The sequence below is a fragment of the Sciurus carolinensis genome, chromosome 3 (assembly GCF_902686445.1).
Source record: "Sciurus carolinensis chromosome 3, mSciCar1.2, whole genome shotgun sequence".
NCBI classification, from domain to species: domain Eukaryota; kingdom Metazoa; phylum Chordata; class Mammalia; order Rodentia; family Sciuridae; genus Sciurus; species Sciurus carolinensis.
Genome location: NC_062215.1, coordinates 34,232,449 through 34,247,774, shown reverse-complemented (window position 1 = coordinate 34,247,774; position 15,326 = coordinate 34,232,449). Strand labels below are relative to the sequence as shown.

Here is a 15,326-nt window from a genome sequence, read left to right as displayed (position 1 = left end):
GTACATGAGGTAATAATGTCTGTTTCACTCTACTATCCTTCTCTCCTATACCTCCTCCCTTCCCTTCACTCCCCTCTAACCAATCTAAAGTAACTCTATTCTTCCATAGCCCCACCCTCTTCTTATTGCGAATAAGCATCAGGCATATCAGAGAAAACATTTGGCCTTTGGTTTTTTAGTTTGGCTTATTTCCCTTAGCATGTTATTCTCCAACTCCATCTATTTACCAGCAAATGCTATAATTTCATTCTTTTTAAAGGTTGAGTAATATTCCATTACTTACACTCACTCACACACACAAAACACACACACACACCACATTTTCTTTATCCATTCACATCTGTTGAAGGGTACCTAGGTTGGTTCCACAGTTTATCTACTGTGAGTTGAGTTGCTATAAACACTGAAATGGCTGTGTCACTGTAATATGCTGATTTTAAGTCCTTTAGGTATAAAATGAGGAGTGGGATAACTGGATCAAATGGTGGTTCCATTCCAAGTTTTCTGAGGAATCTCCATTCTGCTCTCCATGATAGTTGCGCCATTTTGCATTCCCACTAGATGTATGAGTGTACTTTTACTCCACATCCTTGCCAACATTTGTTGCTTGTATTCTTGATAATTGCCATTCTGAATGGAGTGAGATGAAATCTTAGTTTTGATTTGCATTTCTCTAATTGCTAGAGATGTTGAACAGTTTTTCATATATTTATTGATTGACTGTATATCTTCTTCTGTCACATGTCTGTTCAGTTCCTTAGCCCATATATTGATTGGGTTATCAGGTTTTTTTTTTTTTTTTTTTTTTTGGTGTTACGTTTTTTGAGTTCTTTATATATCCTAGAGATTAATGTTTTATCTGAGGTGAATGTGGTAAAAGATTTTCTCCCAATCTGTAGGCTCTCTCTTCACATTATTGTTTCTTTTGCTGAGAAGAAACTTTTTAGTTTGAATTCATCCCACTTAATGATTCCTGATTTAGCTTCTTGGGCTTTAGGGGTCTTGTTAAGGAATAAGGTCTTATTTTCACTTGAAAAATACACTGGTTTCAATTAAAATTGTTTAATCATCAAAACAAATACATTTCTATTTTGATTTAATCACTGAGTGCTAAGTAAAATATGGCTAGAATATCTTTTTTTTTAAATAATGCTAGGGATTGAACCCAGATCTTCACATATGCTAAACAAATGCTCTACCACTGAGTTACATCCCCAGTCCTCTGTAGTCTTTCTTGTGTGGAATAACTGGCTCAAGATTTTCTAGAATTTTTTTCTCTTTCTATAGTTTGTTACAAAAAAAGTAATTAGAATAAAAAAATTTAAGAGGTTGGATTTAGATATTGTCACTAAATTTATTTTTTTAAGTAAGCAAGCCTAGCTGAAAGATGACAAGGTTTCAGAAATGCACACATAAAAACAAATGAACTCAGAAATGCACGATGAACAGATAAGTTTCCCAGTGGCTACTCATTTAAGCAGCTTGCATCAGATCATTCTAGTTCAGTTACTTAATTCTACAGGAATAGGTTAAAGAATCAGAAGAATCAGAAGAAGAAGGATTCAAGTCTGAGAGTGGGGTGGCAAGTGAAGAATTCAGAATAAAGTGAAAGCTTCCTGAGAAAGCAAATAAAAGGAGGCATGGAGAATTCCATTGTAAATTGTGCTGAAAAACTACAACTACTGAACATTCTAAGTGCTGCCTTTTCTTGCTGAACAAAATGCAAGAAAGTGACCTTTGATACCAAAACCTAACTGCACTAATAGTTGAAATATTCTGTAAAAGAATCCATCAAGAGATCACTTGAAATTGCTTAATCTTGATGGGACTTTGTGGTAAAATCATGAGCCAGCTTTGAAAGATCTAGCAGGCTTGTCTTTTCAAAAACTGTTATTGGGTGTGGTTGGTTGATTCTGAAAGGAGAAACTACAGTAAACCTTGGTAGCTTTGACAAAGTCTTTAATGATAAAGAATGGGTTTAACATGTGTCTCTAATGTTCATTTTGATAAAATTCATCAGTTTAACTCTATGCAAACAAGCAGAGATCCTGAGAGCAGGAAGCTTTTCTATGGAACTCCTGATGCAACACAAACCATAACAGTAACTGCAAAGCTTAATGCAAACCCTCTAGAGTCCACGTTGACAAATTCTTTAACAAGCCCTGTGGTTACAGGGAAGCTGGTTTCACTCTGACTCACTCCTGCTCAAACAGTTTACTGGAAATGAAGAGGAGGGGGAATTTTCAGAGAAGTCATGTGATGGCCAGACAAACCACAACCAGTGAAGGTTCAACAGAGTCAAAAACAGGTCCCAGCAACAACTGACACAGTGTTCAAACGGCACTAAAGTATATGAAAATGAGTCCTGTTTGGTTTCTGATCACCTATACCATGAGCTCTTTGATAAATCTGTGTATGTAATGGAACAGATATTTCAGAGGGGGGAAAACCCAGCAGGTATTAACATGGTATAGGCAACTGCAAACACTTCATAAGAAAATGTGCTTAATAAAAAATAACATAAATGGAACACTAAAGCACTTGAGTGTATAAATAATCATTATCAAACGCTCTAAACACAAATGATCAACACACATATTTTATCTTTATCAAAAGAACCTTAAAAGAACCCTTCATTTTCACTTTGTATTTTGTCAAGGATATTCACTAGGAAAATTCTAGATAAAAAGAAAAGGAACTGAGAACCTCATAACTGATGAATTTTTTTTTGGTATTATATGTTTTCACTAATAAAATAATGCAAATAATTTGAAATTTCTGAATAGGATAATGATCCTATTAAGTTAAACATTTTTTTGGACTTGAATTTTTTTTTTTTTTGGTGCTGGGGATCCAACCCAGGGCCTTGGGCTTCCAAGGCAAGCACTCTACCGACTGAGCTATCTCCCCAGACCCTGGACTTGAATTTAATACAAACTAGTTGGGGAAAAGTTAACTACAATTTAAACTTAATTTGGGAATTTACTCTCAATATATAGATTAAGTGGCAAATATTAATTAATTTAAATACTGCCATCCTAAAGAGAACCTAAAAATGCTCATATAAAATAAAATTAATTCCAGAAACTACAAAATAGCTTTTGAGGAAATGATCATCCTAAGATAGTTTACAGACACATGCATGAGACTCAATAGAAAGGTAAGCTAATAAAAATGAATATGGAGAAGAAACAGCATTCCTCTAAAGGGTAAAGCTTTAGGAGTTCTAAATTTCTGATTTTACCTTCTGATGGCAATGATAATAAAAAACAGTAAATTTCACACAGTAACCTAACACTGAAAAAAGAATAGAAGTAGCATGTCATTTGTACAGATGGCATTTGGCAATCTGATAGCTATCTTATTAAAAAATACTCTTCCAAGTAATAGGCACAACATTCCTACTCTGTTGTGTAAGCTTTAAATTAAAAAATTCCATATCTACCCCCAGACTCCCATTGCATCAGTAATACTGGCTGCACTAATCTTTTAGGATACATCAAGCAAATAAGTTACTGTATTTTTCAAACTTCTAATGTGTCTTTAATTTTTCTTTTTCTTTGGTTATGCATTCTATTATTGAGTTATCTACCCTACATTTTTAAGGAAAAGCAGAATTTTTCCTTAAGTATGGTATTTTATAGAAGTTTATTTTACTCAATGGGAATTAAAATTTGCAAGTCATTTAACTTGGATGTCTTTTTTTTGAGGAGGGGTGGTTTATTGGGGATTGAACCCAGGGCCTTGCTACCCTCAGCTACATCCCTATTTTGAAAAGACAGGGTCTCAGTGCCTCCCTGAATTGCTGGGGTAGATACCAAACTTGTGATCTTCCTGCCTCAGCCTCCTAAGGAGCTGAGATTACATGCCTGTGTTGCCATCCACAGGATAAGCAGAGGTACTTTTCAGAAATGTATTTTGGTTATTTTATGTGGGAAAAGATTGGGGAGAAAATTAGTAAAGGGTAGAACAATTAGGAAGTCACTGGAAATGTTCAAATAGGGGCTGACAAAAGTCTGAACCAGTAATGTAGAAGGAAAGGAGAGTGCAGATGATGAAGACACCATGGAGGCAAAATCAACAGGCCATGAAAGATGACCACAAATAGGAGGTAAGCAGGGAAATCAGATGACTTGAATTTTATTTATTTGTTTTGGTGTAGAGGATTAAAACCAAATTAAGAGTCAAATTTTAACCGGAAGTAATAGTGAAGATGGTGATACCATTAACAGAATTTAGGAACAAAGGAGAAAAAGATCACAAAGAGAATAACTAAACCTGGTATGAAATATTCACAAAGCACATGAATAGCTAGCTATCTAGACCTAACTTTTATAAATGATACTAGAATTACTCAAGGACATAGGAAGCTACATTTCTTCATGCCTAACTCCCATAGACATCTAGTGAAAATATGATAGAAAGCCAAGAGCAAAAGGAAGTTAGTTTAATGGAAAAATACTGCTGCTTAATCTCAATCATGTACACATGAAAATAAATCAGGTAGCAAAAGGAATCAGAATACAAATGAATGCTTTAGTCATTGTTTTTCTTCCCAAAACATTTATAATATAAAATTCAACCATTAGTAAAACTTGAATTTAAGCAAAAAATTAGCCTTAAAATTGTTACTTAATAACAATTTCTTAGTAAAATCACAAGCACCCTTTAACCTACTTGGAAAAGCACATGGCAAAGAAATCAGGGCCAAGTTTTTTTTTTCCCTTTTCCTGCTGATAAACTTACATTACTAGAGTTTTACCTTCAAGTATAAAAGCACATTTTCTAACTTATTCTTAGGCAATCTTTAAATAACCACTTATAGTTACTCATTTTGTTTAATTTACTGTTTTTAGTTACAGTTGATTCAACTCATCTATATTTTATTGCTCTTACTAAATTGGAAGTTTTACAAAACAGCCTGGCACAGTGGCATCTTTTTTTGTTGTTTTTTTGTGTTTGTTCGGTTTTTTTTTTTTTTGGGTGCTGGGGATCGAACCCAGGGCCTTGTGCTTACAAGGCAAACACTCTACCAACTGAGCTATCTCCCCAGGCCCCACAGTGGCATCTTTAAGTTTATGATGTTGGAATAAGAAAAAAAAAAAAAAAAAAATCAAAAAATTTTTATCTAAAAAGTAAAAATGAATAAAACACACAAAATAAATGACATGGAAAAAACACTGGGAATTAGAAAAAACTAATGGCAGCATATGACAAAGGGCCTCTCCAGAGATATGTCAATCAGTAAGAAAAAATATACTAAATATAAGTCATGGATACATGAATCAGTAATATGAAATTTTTATATATATTCTCCTTTTTGTTCCTGTTAGTTAAGAGTTTCATTGTAATAAACATACTTTGTAATGAGAAAGTTTAAAATATTTGATGATATGGAAAAATGTTCATAGCATATTTGTTTGTTTTTGGTACTGGGGATGGAATCTAGGGGCACTTAATCTCTGAGATACATCCTCAACCGCTTTTATACTTTTTAAATTTTTAATTAACTCACTAAATTGCTCAGTCTGTCTTCAAATTTGTGATTCTCCTGCCTTAATCTCCTGAGTTGCTGGGATTACACACACCTGCTGACCACAGTGTATGTTTTTATTTTCAAACCAGTGACAAAACTTAAATAGAACATGATTTTAATCTTATGGATGTAAGTATTTATAGAAAAAACTGAAAGGCAACTGCCCTAATTTTTTACAATGAGCTCTATGTTTCCTAATGGAGAAAAAAAAATTTTTTGTTTTGTAATTTGGCAGTTCTGGGGACTGAACCCAGGGCCTTGCGTGAGCTAGGCAAGTACTCTACCGCTGAACTACATCTCCAGACAAGAAAACAATGTCAGTTGTTTTAATTAATATCAGTAGTAATGTCTATAAAGGAAGTCAAGAGTAAAATTTATGATTTAGTCCCCACCTCCTCAACACTAGGGGTTGAACCCAGGGTCTCATATGTGCTAAGTGCTCTTTACTGCTGAGCTGTATCCCCAGTTTTTTTGGGGGGATTCTCTATTTTGAGTAAGGGTCTTTCTAAACTGCTCAGGCTGTCCTCCCAACTTTCAATTCTCTTGTCTCACCCTCTGGAATAGCTGGGATTATAGGTATATGCAAACAACTGATTCAAGTTTTCATTAAAAATTGTATATGTAAGGAAAACAATCTGGAGGATGATGATTATTAGCCTATTTTGATGAGTAGGTACATGGGCTTTTACTTTATACTTTATGTATTTCTGAAATATATGAATAATACTATTATTATTTATATTTAAATAAGTATAATTTAAAAATATGAAAATCTGAGCCAGATACAGTGGATTACACCTGTGCATGATTCCAGCAACATGGGAGGCCGAGGCAGGAGGATCCCAAGTTAGAGGCCAGTCTGAGTGACTCAAGATGCTATATTTAAAAACAAACAACAGGGGCTAGGGTTGTGGCTCAGCAGTACAGTGCTCACCTAGCATGCATGAGGCCTGGGTTTGTTCCTCAGCACCATGTAAAAAGAAAATAAAGGTATTGTGTCCACCTACAACTAAATATATACATAAAAAAATGCTTATTCTCTAAAAACAAAAAATAACAACAACAAAAATACAACATAAGAAAAAAAAGACAGCAAAGAGCCCAAGAAAATTCAAGATTAAACATCAAAAATGTTTTTAGGACAGTGTATTTAAAAATAAAATAATAGCTAGGCAGGGTGGCACACACCTATAATCCCAGCAAATCAAGGGACGGAAGCAGGAGGATCCCAAGTTTGAGGTCTGCCTCAGTAACTTTGCAAAACCCTATCTTAAAATAAAAAATAAAAAGGGCTGGGCATGTGACTCAGTGATTAAGCACCCCTGGGTTCAATCCCAGTACCAATAAATAAATAAATAAATAACCTCTTAGATTTTTAAGTTTATGTGCACAGTAAAAACCTTAGAAACAAAAACATGAATGTATCACAGCAGTGCATACAAAGGAGATATAACATATCTTACTTGGATATAGTAATAATCCACAGCGTTAGCAAAGAATAAACAAAAAGAAAACACTTTTCTTTGCCAAACCATCACAAGGAATTCTTCACTGAAAAATGAACTAAAACTTTAGTACTTTCAGATAAATAAATCTCTCCCACTCTTTTCCACCACAAAAACATAAAAAGAAATAAATAAAAACTAAAAATCCCACAGAAGCTTTTGTCTAAAGCTGGGAGAAAATATGTAGGAAAAATTATACTAACATACCACTGAAATTTACAATAAGTCACAAAATTGATGGAATCTGGTTGAAAGAAGTGTGAATAGAAATTTTAAAAAGTCACATCAAATCAAATATAGAAGAAACAAATTTCAACTAGTTCTGTATTTAAAAAAAATTTTTTTAGTTGCTGATGAACGTTTATTTTATTTATTTATTTTTATGTGATGCTAAGAATCGAACTCAGTGCCTCACACATGCGAGGCAAGCATTCTAACCACAGAGCTACAATCCCAGTCTGTATTTTTTATTGCATTAACCTGGATGAAAATATTGCTAATCTGCAGAACGGTGCATTGCACGGTTCTTAAGAGTAAGAAAACTGGGTTGGGTTTTGGCTCTGAAATTCACTACCAGTGTTCCCTGAGAGTGTTTCCTTATTAAAATTAGGGAAAACCCTGGTATATTGGTATGTGCCAGTAGTTCCAGCTTCTAGGGAGGCTAAGGCAAGAGGACCACTGGAATTAGGCATTTGGTACCAGCATGGGCAGTACAGTGAGATCCTCTCCTACTTAAAAAAAAAAAAAAAAAAAAAAAATCAGAAAGAGAAAAAAACAGGGATAATACCTTTTACTTCACATTTGTTTTAAGTTATTTCACTCAAGTGTTCTTTCTTTCTTTATTTTTATTTCTATTTTTGTTTTCCTGCTACTGAGTATTGAACCCAGGGATGCTTTACAACTGAACTAAGATCCCAGTTCTCTTTATTTTTTATTTTGAGACAGTGTCTTGCTAAGTTGCTTAGTGCCTCGTTAAGTTGCTGAGGTTGGTCTCAAACTTGTGATCCTCCTGTCTCAGTCTCCCAAGTTGCTGGGATTACAGATGTGTACCATGTCTGGCTTCTTCTTCTTACAGGCTCACACCTGTAATCCCAGTGACTCAGGAGGATCATGAGTTCAAACCCAGCCTCAGTAACTTATTGAGGTCCTAAGCAACTCAGGATAAAAATGGCTGGGGATATGGCTCAGTGGTTGAATGCCCCTGAGTTCAATCCCTGGTACCAAAAAAACAAAAAAAAAAACAAAAAAACAAAAACCAAAAACAAAATAACTAAAAATAATCAGGACCATAAAAGAGGAATTAGAGAAAAAAATTATTACTATAACAGTGGTTAGGTAAAGATTAAGAGAAGAAATGGTCATGGTCAAAGTCTTCAAGAATTCAAACTGTAAGAATAAAATGAAGCATGATTTACTTCTTCATCAAATTCCAGAACATCTGAGTTTTTAGATTTGATCTTTTAGATGGCAATAAGCTTACGGGATGCATTATTTATAATCCCTAAATAAAAAAAACTGCAAAGACTGAAATGAGTCATCTAGTCTGATGTTCTAGCCAATGTAATGAGTGCTATGGATGGGATCTTTGAAAAATATTACATAGAGACAAGGCACTCAGCACACATCTGTGAGCAATATGAATGGGTGCTCTTGTTTTAAACCACTAAATATTAGGGTGATGTGTTACTCAGCAACATATAACTGGTAATAAGACACCCTTGTATCTTAAAAATAACCCCAAAATGTAGAAAACAAAATATGAACTCTAATAAAAGAGGAAAGGGACAGACAGAAGAAAATATTATACCTGAGAGGCTACAGAGGAAGATATTGCAGAGAAGTCCAATAATATTCCCAAGAGAACCCTAGAAAGGCTCTTCAGTAGAACTACAGAAAGGGTGAGGCAGGGCTGAAAACAAAGAGACTGTATAAGAAGTAGACTCAGAGGTCCCACCTGTACTTAGCACAACCAGGCAACCTTTTCTGTCAGCCCCTCAGGTGACATCAAGTACAGTCTTTAGACAAAGTGAACCAGAGGTCTAGGTTTCAGATATATCTGTGCTTGAGTTTGGGTAGCTATCCAGAGACTGAACACAAAGTGGATTAAGTGAATGTCTACACATAAATGGAGACCTCTAACTACTATTCCCCAGTCGAGCATTAGAATGCCAGCAGCAAGGCTTACATTCCCAGGCAAGACATTGAAGAATATGTCACTGGAGAAACTGAACTATTCCAAAGGAAAGATCAATAGATACTGATAGAGTATATGGAGGTTCTCCATAAATAAGCCAGCCCATGACTCCATTATAAGATAAGGGAGGCCTACTACCACCATACCTGGCCTTCACATAATTTCCATTCAGCTTTTATGTGTCTTATTCTTATATACAGACAGATAAGTAAGGATCAACTCCAAACAGAAGAAAAAGAAAAGACAATGAATGCCTGGAGCAATAGGGAACTTGAAGAAACTGAAAAACCTTCAAAAAAGATAAGATAAAATATTCCTTGGAAATACATGCTATATGTAACACCTGAACAATATTTCAACATAAGACCTAGAAGATTTACTTGAGACCTTATAGAAAGCAAAACAAACTGGCCAGTAATACCAGCTACTTGGGGAGGTTGTGACCCAGAAGGGTCACAAGTCCTCAGTAACTCAGTAAGACCCTTCCTCAAAAGAAAAAATTTAAAAAGGGCCGAGGATGAAGCACTGTGGTAGAGCACCACCAAGTTCAATCCCAAGTACCACAGGGGGAAAAAAAAAGAAAGAAAAGGAAGGAGCCAGGTGCAGAGGCACATACCTGTAATCCCAGCAGCTCAGTGAGACCCTGTCTCTAAATAAAATACAAAAATGGGCTGAGGATGTGGTTCAGTGGTTAAGTGCCCCTGAGTTCAATCCCCAGTACAAAACCAAACAAACAAAACAAAACAAAAAAAAAAAAAAAAGGAAGACAAGGAAGAAAGGAAGACAGATAACCAAGATATGTAATGGGAGCACAGAGATAAAAAGAATATTAAAAGGATGGGTACAGGATGCAACATCAAAGTAACTAGAATTACAGGAAACAAAAGAAGGATAACTCCAGAAAAATTTAAGAACATTTCCTAAAACCAGTGAATTCTAGTTTTAGTTTTCTGAGCATGTGGTGGAATAAATTTAAATAAGGCCTATAATGATAATGAATCTAAAAGCTTTTAGTGAGAAAATACCAAAAACAAAAATAAAACAAAACAAAACAAAAAACTGTCTATAAAGAGGACTGAGAAGGACACTAACCCTCTCAATACCAATAGAAAAAGCTTGAGGACAAGTCAATAATGCCTTCCAAATTTGAAGTACCTAAATGATTTTCAATCTAGAGTCCAAAACTTAGTTCATCATTAAAGGCTGAATGAAGAACAAACTTGTTCAGACATTTGGTTTTGCATTTTCTATTTATCACCCTTTCTCAGGAAGCTACTGCAAAATGTGTTCAACCCAAATGAGAGAGAAAAATCAAGAAAGAAGATAGGACATTCAAACCAATAAAGGAACAGCCGTGCACAAGGCCAAAAGAAAAGGAGTGGAGCATAGAGGGCTCCAGTGTGATGATCCCACCAAAAAAAAAAAAAAAAAAAAATTGATATTATTTTATAGGTTACCAAGTGGGAAGTGGTAGGTATCAAGCGGTGTTTTTCTCAGAGCTGGTGTAAGGGAGAGACTATAAAAACCAGAGATTTAGGGCTGGGGTTGCAGCTCAGTGGTACTTGCCTAGCATGTGTGAGGCACTGGGTTCAATTCTCAGTATTGCATATAAATAAATAAATAAAATAATAAGATACAACAAAAATTATTTTAAAAAACCAGATTTAAATAAATCATGTAAATGAAAATTAAAAAAAAAAAAAACCTCATTAACTCCCAAAGAAAAAAAATGTCTTAAAAAAAGGAAAAGCAATCAAACTATATTAGTTAGTTTAAGAAGAAATTATACTAATTTGGTATCCCTGACAAAGTATAGAAGTTTATAGTTGCAAGTCATCATACAATTCTACTCAAAACTATTCATTTTACATACAAGAAAGAGAGTCTTAGGGCTGTTAAACGATGTACATTAATTGGTGTCACAACACAGAGAAATATCAGTTGTCTCAAGTGGATGTACTTATCTATTTACTTCTGCAAATGGACTGCTGCAATAATAGTTTCTTTTCTTCTTGTTCTTTTCTTTTTTTTTTTGGAATTGAGGATTGAATCCAGGGGTGCTTAATCACTGAGTCACATCCCCATCTCTTTTTATTAAGAGATAGAGTCTCACTAAGTTGCTGAGGCTGGCTTTGAACTTGTGATCCTCCTGCCTCAGCCTCTCAAGTCACTGAGATTACAGGCATGTGTACCACACACGGCTTTGGCTGCAATAACAAGAATATATCAGTGATGCTGGTATTTTGAGGTTTGGTTCTAACTTTAAGCACGTGAAAATAGGGAGGTAATAACTTCTAGATCTCCAGCTTTCCATAAAATTGGAAGAATGGTACCTTTTCATATCATTTCAGACTTAAGACAAGGGTAAAATTATACATTGGATTTAAAAAGTATTAAAAATAATTTTATTGCTTTTTAGTATGTGTGGTACTGGAGCTGGGTTATGTGTGGTGCCGGGAATGTGTGACTGAAGGCTGAAAGCATGGTAGGTGAGTGCTGTACGCACACCCTTAAATTAAAAATGATTTTAAAAGTTGTTTATATCAGTAAGAATTATTAGCATTAATATAAGTATTATCATGTCAGGAAGAGAGACATATTATTTGGTTGGCAGATAAGACAAAGCAAATCTAAGAACAACTTGCCTCTTCCTATGCAGAACAGCTGTTCATGGTTCTTTATTTCATTTGGTTTTTATTTGGCTATTCTTTGTTTTCAAGGAAAAGCTATGCTTCATAGATTTCCATTTAATTATGCCATTAAAAAAAACAAGTCCAGGGTTGGGGAGATAGCTCAGTTGGTAAAGTGCTCACCTCGCGAGCACAAGGCCCTGAGTTCAATCCCATGCACCGCAAAAAAAAAAAAACAAAAAACAAGTCTAGGGGTTGGGGTTGTAGCTAGTGGTAGAGCACTTGCCTAGCATGTGTGAGGCACTGGGTTCAATTCTCAGCACCACATATAAATAAATGAATAAAATAAATATCTATCAACATCTAAAAAAAAAAAAGTCCATCTGATGTTAAAATATGTGCTTTTTTTCCACCTAGGATAATGGTTTTTTGGGTTTCAGATTTCAAAGAAGAAAACTATAAATTCGTTTTTTAAAAAAATTCTGTAACTAAGTAGCCTGAGGCAGGTGGATCACAAGTTTGAGGCCAGCTTCAGCAACTTAGTGAGATCCTCAGCAACTTAGCCAGATCCTGTCTCAAAATAAAATATAAAAAGTACTGGGGATGTAGCTCAGAGGCAAAAAACCCCTGAGTTCAATCCCTAGTACCAAAAATAAACCTAACATTCTGAGAGACATAAATACATAATAAATACAATTTTAAAAAGGTGTGTGGTATGTGTATTGATTTGGGCACATCTACTTATACCACACAAGAAAAAATTTCAAAGGCTAATTCACAAATCTGGAGGGCAGATATATTTTATACAAAATCTTTCAAACCTCTCCTTTAATATCTTTTTTATTTATGTCTACATTGCTTTTTAAGGTCATTCCTAAAGAATAATTTAACAATGTTCTTAGGGATAATAATTTAACAATGTTTTTCTAAGAGTAAAACAACTACTGTGTAATACTTGTTATGGGGTGCAACTTAAGAATAGACCGATCACCACTGAGAAGTCCAAATTTGAGAATCTTTATTAAGCTGGCCTGCTGACTGTCTCACACAATGCCCCAAAAAATGGTTATTGGGAGAACAGCCCTGACCACAGGGTTGTAGGGGTTCTCATACCAAAAATCACATCAATCATAAGTGTCTGTTTCTATGATTTGAAATTACAAACTAACATCATGAGATCATCAACAGAGGGGGAAGTGGGTCACCTAGGTACAAACTGAAGAATGGTTACTAACATCCACACAATTACCGTTTGCATGGTACACTGGTTAGGGGCAACAGATATCAAAAGAGCAATTTTTCATTACATAAGAATTGTCATTTTGTATTGCTAAACATGTCACACTAAGTAACTGATGATGGATACAGAGGCAGGGTGTTCCCATGGGAGAAGCTTATTTCTTACATAACATGGAGTCTCAGAGTAAAATGGAGTCTGTTTAGTCATTTCCCTTATAGTGTGGCCTATAACATTCTCATGGAGCCAGATCTGTCAGCCCATCACAATACTGAGATATACGTTGTTACACAGATTATAATCAGATAAAAAAAAAATCTCAGCCTGCTAGGAATAGTGGTGCACAACTGTAATCTTAGCAATTTGGGAGGAACTTTAATCTTAGCAATTTGGGAGGCTGAGGCAGGAGGATCCCAAGCTTGAGGCTAGTCTCAGCAACTTACTGAGGTCTTGTCTTAAAACAACAACAACAAAGTGGACTGGAGATGTAGTTCAGTACTAGTCTAGCATGCATGAGGCTCTCAGTTCAATTGCCGAAACCAGACAGACAGACAGACAGACAGACAGAGACACACACACACACACACACACACACACAATCAGAAGTTCTGTTTTTGACTTAAAGCCTGGTCTACCTATTTTGTTCCTTACATACTCTGTCTGTCTCTGTCCCTGTCTCTCTTTTTCTGTAGTACTGGTGATTAGACCCTGAACCTCATATATGCTAGTCAAGGGCTTGATGTCTGATGTATGCCTCCAGCTCTGCTCTCATTTTTACTTTGCAGTTTTTCTGAATATTCTATCCCAAGTTATATTTTATTTTGTTTTTACTTTGGCAGTTTTCTTCCTTAGAGTACTAACAATTTTACCTTAATGATAATTTCTTTAGGGATAAGAAGAGTGTTCTATTTTTTCCCCATTGTTCTTACTTGTGCAGTCTCTGCATGTTCCAGCATCTCTTCAAATTCCTGATATTCTTCATCATCTGGTTCAGCACCTGAGAGGCGAGCTGCCCTTGCCATGAAATACGGAGGTAGCTCTCCAATTGCTGTGCCGATACCCTAGGTGAAAAATCCAAAACACTTATAAGTAAGGTTTTGTTTTTAACAGAGTGAACATTTAATAGACCAAATTTACACTTTTGTGTATTACCAAAAGCATCTGGAGATGCAATGCACTGGGGGAAGCACATGCTACAGAATCAAAAGGGTAAGATATTGAATCCTGTCCCCTATTTTGACTACATGAAACTCTCAGACAATTCCTGGCACGCTATAAACAGGAATTTAGCATCTCTCTTTAGGTTCTATTATTTTTCTCAGGCTCTCCCCCATTTTTGTCATATACAATGATCTGGTAGTAAGATTTTACTGGTAGAGCTGTCACATTAATATTCTCTATGAAATCTTCTGGCATTTCAGATGTCGCTTTAATAACAATACAAGTTTGTGTATGTGTGTGTGTGTTGAGTTAAAACTTTAAATAGTGGTCAGGAAGCTCCTCAGAAACTCAACTAATTAGGATGGACAGATTTTCACTAAATAAAAATGTTAAATTTTCTTACAACATTGAGTGATTTATATTTCAGTCAAATCACAGACATTTATTTTCAAAGAGAATTTTTTTTTCTAATCAATTTAGGGCATAGGACAAAACCAAAGTTTAATGAACCAGGAATTTGGTTTAAACATAATAGGCTTAAATATAGAATAGGTCAAAATCAAACAGGTACATATCTCAAGGAAAGTTCTCAACTTTGAGCCAGGCTGACATCATTCTCTTCTACCCTGAGACACAGTGAATGAAAAAAACTTTGCTAGTTCTCACAGGCAACTTTAACCCTTTCAGTTTGCTCTGTGGTTCTGCCTCCAAAGCCCTAAAAACAATCCTTAAGGGATGTTATCAAATTCAAACATTTTGTGTCCTCAATGTGTAGAATTAACAGTCACCAAAAATACTTAAAAAAAAATTTTTTTTTTAGTTGTAGATAGACACAATACCTTTATTTTATTTTATTCATTTCATGTGGTACTGAGGATTGAACCCAGTGCCTCACACATGGGAGGCAAGCGCTCTACCACTGAGTCACGATCCAAGTCCCCCCCCTTTTTTTTTTTTCAAAAATACTTTTTAAACATTAGAAACGGAGTTCTGGAGGATGCTAGAGAACCAACTTATTTTAAAAATTGTTAAATAAAGGAATTGAAGCAATTATTTATCCTTT

The 15,326-nt window shown here is 35.2% G+C and overlaps 1 protein-coding gene across 1 annotated transcript in view; it reads right to left on the bottom strand.

Moving 5' to 3' along the window:
- Vmp1 (vacuole membrane protein 1) overlaps positions 1 to 15,326 on the bottom strand; it is a 110,970-nt gene that overhangs the window by 41,345 nt on the left and 54,299 nt on the right. The window contains 1 exon segment of the mRNA XM_047545289.1: positions 14,032 to 14,163. Within this exon segment, the coding sequence (XP_047401245.1) occupies positions 14,032 to 14,163 (132 nt within the window).